Genomic DNA, 7307 nt, shown 5'->3' with positions numbered 1-7307 from the left:
TCAACAAACTCCTCTATAATGAGATTATGAGAGGATTTGATAGGAAAAACCATTCCTCAACTGTCCTCATGAAGAATGATATCCACGAAGCTTTTGGCTCTTTGAGATGGGACTTCATAATCAATGTCATGAAAAAAATATCCTTCCCCCTATCTTCACCAATTGGGTTTTCCACTGCATCGCCCCCCACCCATTTTCAATGCTTGTCAATGGCAGCCCTGCTGCTTACTTTGCCTCCTCTATTGGCAGCTACCAAGGTTGCCCCTTTCACTTTACATCTTTACCTTAGCCTTTGAAGCCTTCTCCAGAAGCATCTAATCATATACAAACTAGTAGCTCAACTACCCCCCGCCCTAAATGCAATGCCTATGCAGATGCGCTACCTTGGACCAATCCAAACCCATTTGGGTATCCAAACGAGGATGAACAAGGTCCAATTTGGATCTTTAGTCTAATACGATATCTGTATTATATTTATTTATTTGGATTTATCTTATACTCTTTTGTTTCAATTTGAATAGGCAATCTAGTATTTGATTGGCGCCCTCCACAATGCCTATTTTGCAAGGTCTTTGGTCATGCCATAAATTCCTGCTGCCCAAAGCCTTTGGCCAGCGAGTCGCCAGTGTTCCCTCTTGGCCATCGTGACCGTTCTATTATGTCAGAGACAAACCGACGCCCTTTCCTTCCTCCTCCGTCGAGAGGTAGATGTCGTAACGGACAATGCAACTGCCATCCGACTCCCACCCTTGACGAAGCTCTGCAACCAGAGGTCCCTGCCGATCCTTCAACCGTTGGGCAAAATCGATTCTCGATTTTGGACGGCCATGGAAGACTCTCAGCAACAGCATTTTCTCATTGACGTTTCAGTCGATGTCCCTTCACATGATTCCCAAGATGATCTCGATTCTGCAAAAAGCATTTCTGGCTCGTCTTCCTCTGACGACACTTCCTCTGGCACGACATCTTCTGACGATGACCACCCTAAGACAGAGTCCTCGTCTAGCTCTCGCAGTGGCTCCCCCATCGCTCTCAACTCTTATGGAGTCCTTATTGATGATTCTCGAAGCATCCCTTTGGCTCCTAGCACCGATATGGTCTCTTTAGATGAGTATATTCCTTTGGCCGATCTATAGGTATGACATGACTTGGAAGTGAACCCCACTGATATTTGCTTCTCCCCCTCAAACCTTTTGGACTTATCGGCCCATTCGCCTGGCCCATCAGTGGCCTCCCTTGAGCCAGCCCACTCCACCTCGCCTCCTATTGGGTTTGTTTTAGATTCTGATACTCAGCCTAGTATCGAAGCCCAAACCCACACCACACCAGCTAATCCCCCTTCTTGAACCCGACCCAACACACCAATCTCAACCCTTCTTCTATATAACAGATAAACCTGCAAGTCGTAAGAAGATGTCTTCCACCCCTAGGAATAAGCGAGGGACCTCTGCCAAGCCTCCTCCTGATTCCACTGCCTCACCCACCTCAGTCTTATTAGAGACGAGGCAAATCCAAGCCTCCGACTGTACCGTCCTGCTTCTCTCGCTTGGAGCGTGTGATGCCCCCCCTCCGCTGTCTTGATGTCTCAAGGCATCGTTTGGAATCTCAGGGGTCTGAATTCCCCTAAGAAACATGTTGTCCGCTTGTTCATGAAACATGCTCGGCCTTCTTTTTGTTGTTTACTGGAAACCCACAAGACCTTCCATCGTGTTGCTGCCATCATTGCCCCCGGATGGCTTTATTTCACAAACCATTCCCATCATCCAAATGGGCGCATTTGTTTCCTATAGGAACCCTCAAAGCTCTTTGTCTCCCTCATTTCTTCTTCTTCCCAGCTCCTCCGTTTATCCATCTCCGACCCCGCTAGCAGTTTTTCTTTCTTAATCACAGCTATATATGCCTCCAACGGTTTAACTAATAAGGACACCCTTTGGAATGACCCCCGCTACCTCACTAATCAAGTTGGTTACCGACCTTGGGGCATTTGTGGGGACTTCAATGTAGTCTCCTATTCTCATGAAAAGCAAGGAGGGGAGTTTAACATTGCAAACTCTGAAGCTTTCAATGAATGTATTGAAGACTTAGCTGTTGATGATCTTCAATGGTCCGGTATCAAATTTTCTTGGAACAACGAAAGATCCGGATCTTCCCGTATAGCTTGTAAACTGGACAAGATGCTGGTTAATGAAGCTTGGTTAACCTCATTCCCTTCCTCCCATGCCACCTTTGAACCCCCCCCCCCCCGCCACCTCTGACCACAACCCCAAATTCCTAATCCATCCATATACCTCCTTCGGCCCCAAACCCTTTAAATTCTTTGACATGTGGTCCTCTCACCCAGAGTTTCTCCCAACTGTTCAAAGTGCATGGCTCAAGCCTGTCCAAGCTTTTGCCACCCCCCTTATTGCTTTTTCTAGGAAGCTCATAAATGTCAAAGAAGCCCTCTAGATTTGGAATGCAACTCCTTTGGGAACATTTCTTCCCTTGTTACAGATTATAGAAATAAACTCACTTCTATTCAGATTCAGCTTTATCTAACCGGTTGCCCCCATCCCTGATGGTCTAATCAACAAATTTATTCCGGAGAATGTGGCCCAAATGCGTTGGACTATTCCATCGGATGAGGAGATTTCAGTTGCTATCTTGTCCCATAAAGCCAACAGAGCTCCAGGTTTTGATGGGTTCAGCATGGGATTCTTCAGTTGAGCTTCGAACATGATCAAAGAGGACTTAATCAAAGCTTTTAAAAGCTTTTTCTTCAACCTGGGTCAGGTTAAGGGCATCAGCGACACTTTCCTCTGCCTCATTCCCAAGAAAGAAGGCGCGGACTCTATGAATGACTTCAGGCCAATCCCCCCTTTGCAACCTCCTGTAGAAGTTCATTGCAAAGATCCTTGCAAATCGCCTCCAAAAAGTGGACGACTCACTGGTTTGTGATAACCAGCTACCCTCATTCCTGGAAGAAGCATCAGGGATAACATCCTTCTTTGTCATGAGATTGTTAGAGGATTTGACAGGAAAAGCCATCCCCCTGCTGCCCTTATGAAGATTAACATTCACAAAGCTTTGATAGCCTAAGATGGGATTTCATTATTTCAGTTCTCAGAAAGATGGGCTTCCCGCCTACCTTCTCAAACTGGATCTATCACTGCAGTGCCTCCCCCCAGTTCTCAGTTTTGGTTAATGGTAGTCCGGTCGGCTTCTTCTCCTCATCTGCTGGGTTGAGGCAAGGTTGTCCTCTTTCTCCCCTATATTTTCTGTCTAGCAATGGAAGTCCTCTTTAGAAGCTTGCAATCTGCATCGGACCAGAATTTTATTACTCCCATCCCAAAGTGCAAGGCCATCTCTTTAACCCACCTTGCTTTTGCTGATGATTTGATGATCTTCTCCAAAGCAGATGGCCACTCCCCAGACTCCATAATGTATTGCCTATACCAATTTGCTATGTTGTCTGGCCTTTGCATCAACCACAAGAAATCTCTCATCTTCTTGGCTAGAATTTCGGATGTCATGAAAGCATCCTTCCTTGAGAAGACTGGCTTTGCCTTGGGAATTCATCCAGTTAAGTATATGGGGCTGCGCCTAATTCCTGCACGGCTCACCGCCCACCACTGCACTCCTATGTTGGATTTGATCAGGTAACGTCTTCAGTTATGGAAAGCAAAGCTTCTCTCGTTTGCCGGTCAATTAGAGCTTATTAGATTCAGTCCTCCAAGCATCTTACATTTATTGGTTTGGGATCTATGGGTTGCCTAAATCCATAATATCTAGGTTGGAATCCATGTTTGCCTCCTTCCTCTAGAAAGGGTGTGAGTCCGCTCGGTTCCTCCGTCCTCTAAGCTGGGCTGCTATTTGCCTCTCCATCAAGGAAGGGGGTCTGGGATTGAGACGAATCAAGGATGTTAACTCTGCTAGTGCTCTGAAGTTGATTTGGAAAGTTATTACCAAGCGGAAAAACATTTGGGTGGATTCCGTGTATTCAAATCTGCTCAAGTTGGATACCATTTGGACGGTGCGTGCCCCTTCAGACGCATCGTGGGTGTGGCGCAAGATCATATCCTTCAGACCTATTGCCTCTAGAGCTATCTCTTATTGCATTGGAGACGACTCCTCCACCTTCCTTTGGCTTGATCCTTAGCACTCAAAGGGGCTCCTTTCTCATATTCTAAGTGACCGCTCCATCTCTAGTTCGAGGCTCCCCAGGATGCCATGGTTGCTAATATATTATCCTCGGGTTCATAGGACCCCCCTCCCCCAGTTTCTGATCAGATTGCTAACATATGGAATTTTTTGCCTGGCATTCCTTCAGCAGGCCAAAGGAGGAATGATAGTATTCTCTAGCATGGTCCCCCAAATGGTCTCTTCAGTGCCAAGGCTGCTTGGGACTTCATCAGAAACCACGCCCCCCCCCCCTCCCCATGGCACAAGCTCATCTAGTTCAGCCATCATATTCCTAGGCAAAGCTTCACGACTTGGAGATTATTCACAAAATGCCTCCCCACGCAAGCCTTCCTTATCCAGAGACGGATCTCAGTTTCCCCAGTATGCTACCTATACGGCTCAGAGCCCGAAGATATTGATCACCTATACTTCGTTTGCCCTGTCTCTTCCTCTATTTGGAAAATGGTCCTCTCAAAATGTTGACCGACTAATAGAAGAACCCTTTCTTTCCAAAGGGAGTGGATCTGGATGGATATGACGTTCCATGGGAAGACCATTTGTGACCTTGTGGGCAAGCTCACTTTTTATGCAACTATCAACCAAAAATGGAAGGAGAGAAATCATAGGAAATGGAACTCCAACTCTTGGCCGGTTGGAAAGATTTGGAGTTCCATCACCTTTGATGTCAAAGCCAATATTGCAAAAGTTCATTCAACTTGTGCCCCTTCCCTAAAAATTGTCACATTGTTGCTTCTTAGGAACTTCCTAGCTCTATAATCAGGCCCCGGATCCAATCCGAGATCTGTGTGCCTTTTGTCTTGTTTTCTTTTTATTCTCCCTCCCCCTTTTTCGAGGCGTGTATATTTATTATTCAGATAAAAAAAAAATTTGACCAGAACATAACTTGGTCATTAAAACTCAGATTTAAGTAATCTTTTTAGACTTGTTGGAAAACTGGTTTTGTGCTCTACCTAATACAAAATGTCTTATGCAAAAATAAAATCATTTAACCAGTCAGACTTATTATAGAATAAGAATATTTCTCTAAATGTCGGGAAACCAAATCGTATAATCACCACTTGCCCACATAGGCACTCACAAACACTTCACTATCTCATTCTTCAAATCTAAAAAACGGTATCGTGGTTACATTATATCATGGTTGTCATGGCGCCAAGGCAAACCAAGGCGTTGGAGGGCTGCCTAAGCGTTTAGGTGACATGCCGCCCGCCTTAACGCGAACAAGGCTTATAAGGCGACCAAATGTTATTTTTTATTTGCCCTCTTTTCTAACATTATTTAGTATGCTACATACAATTTGTATCATCAAAAATCAACACTTAGCCCATCAAATCATCAAAATTAACATTTGACGCTTATATTCATCATAATTGGTTGGAACGAAATCTAAGAAGATGGCCTTCTGACTCTATATCCTATCAGCAGATTTGGAACTCCATCCTTTATTAAGTTAGAAGCAAATTGTCTGTGGCCCCCTCTAAATGTGTTGATTCTCCTAAAAATAGGCTAACTCTCGAATCTTGGAATCCCCCCACTCATTCTAACGCAGGTCTGAACTAGTATTTTGTATATGTTGTTTTGCGTCTTGTAATTTCTCTTCCCTTTGGGGGGGCCCTTGTTTCCCCTTTGGTAATGAATTTGTATTCATCCAAAAAATAGTAACTAGTTTTTTACTCCTTTCCCAATTTCTCCTCCTTAAAAGCCTAAGATCATCTTTTCCTAGTAGATAAATCCCTAAGATCATCTCAGAAGAGGAAGGAAATATCATCAAATCCCGAATATTAATAATTTAAAAAAAAAGGGCCCATAAGTCATTGCTGGGTCTAGATAGAAAGGTGTTCAGCTACAATGTTATCATAAAATCAGACATGCTGAAGGAAGGAACCAAGTTTACTGAAATATCCAAGTTTCCTCAGACTCTCAATTTCGGGCCTGGCCAAAATGAAACCTAGGGTTGAAACGCCCCAAGGTCAAAACCCAATGTCGAAACCTCGAAACGAGATCTGGTATGTCCCGATTTCGGGGCCTGATCGAAACCAGCCTCAAAGCCAAGATTTAGACCCTTGGTTGAAAACCTACGACAGATTGGAATGGGACTTTACCATAAGTTTTGGAAAGGTTTGGATTTTCTGATCTAGTTACAGATAATAACAGGAGATGCAGCCACCTCCAGAAACACATACCTACAGGCTACAGCCACCCACAGAACCAGAACAACAGATGGAATACCCACAGAACCACTAACTGAGGGTACATAGATGAAAGAGGATATAAAGCATGCACCAGTGTCCACACACAACCATAGATATAGATAGATATAAACACCCACAGACCAATTGAACTTGTAGATAGTTACAACAGAGTGCCTAATCCAAGTACAATGACATTGACAAACCTTCCTGATGTTCTTCTTTTGTTCTTCAGAAAGAACTATTTCTTGTTCATTTGCTATGGCAGCCGCATAAAAAGGATTACTTGAATTCACCTCAACATCATCTATCTCCTCCACCTGAAAAAAAAATAAAAGGGGTTTCTGAGAACATTTGTTTTGCAAGTATACCACAACAAATTGTAATACGAAAACGAACAATAAAGATATAGCGAGACCTATAGACAAAGAAGGTAACAACCTGCATCTCAACTCCAAAGAAACATGTGTGTGTGTGTGTGGGTGTGTGACATGCCGGCAGATTTCACATTGTTATCCCATTTTAAGAAAAATGAAGTAGGGAAAGGAAAATCTACTGATTCCAGAAGAAACTACACAAAGTAGGAGAAAAGAAACTCCCAAGATACAAAAAATTGCAACCATTTATAATCCCCATAAGATCACTGCACACACATGAAAATCCTCCAAAACAGAGGACCAGTCCAAAATTTAAAAGAAGATTACCCCAGATAGAGCAGACAAGAGAACATTCTAAGAAGTAACACAATTCCTCTCTTTCCATAAGACCATAAAATCAGCTGTTGACCAAACGCCACAAAAATGCCCACAGGAACCCAACAAAGCCACCAAGACATAACGATCTCACAGGTTTCATTAGACAAAAACATTCCACAACATATGCGAACAAACTTCGGCATACTATTCTCTACTTTATTTTACTTGAATGGTTCTTTCC

General features: G+C 43.7%; 1 protein-coding gene across 6 annotated transcripts in view; it reads right to left on the bottom strand.

Annotated features, from left to right (window-relative positions):
- The window catches only part of LOC122091867 (protein CHROMATIN REMODELING 20), a 76098-nt gene that overhangs the window by 42852 nt on the left and 25939 nt on the right, over positions 1-7307 (bottom strand). For all 6 annotated transcript variants that reach the window (XM_042662070.1, XM_042662069.1, XM_042662066.1 and 3 more), the window contains one exon: positions 6578-6691. In XM_042662070.1, the coding sequence (XP_042518004.1) occupies positions 6578-6691 (114 nt within the window). The remainder of the gene's footprint in view (positions 1-6577; positions 6692-7307) is intronic.

Source organism: Macadamia integrifolia, chromosome 10, assembly GCF_013358625.1.
Source record: "Macadamia integrifolia cultivar HAES 741 chromosome 10, SCU_Mint_v3, whole genome shotgun sequence".
NCBI classification, from domain to species: domain Eukaryota; kingdom Viridiplantae; phylum Streptophyta; class Magnoliopsida; order Proteales; family Proteaceae; genus Macadamia; species Macadamia integrifolia.
This window is presented reverse-complemented; position numbering and strand designations above follow the sequence as displayed.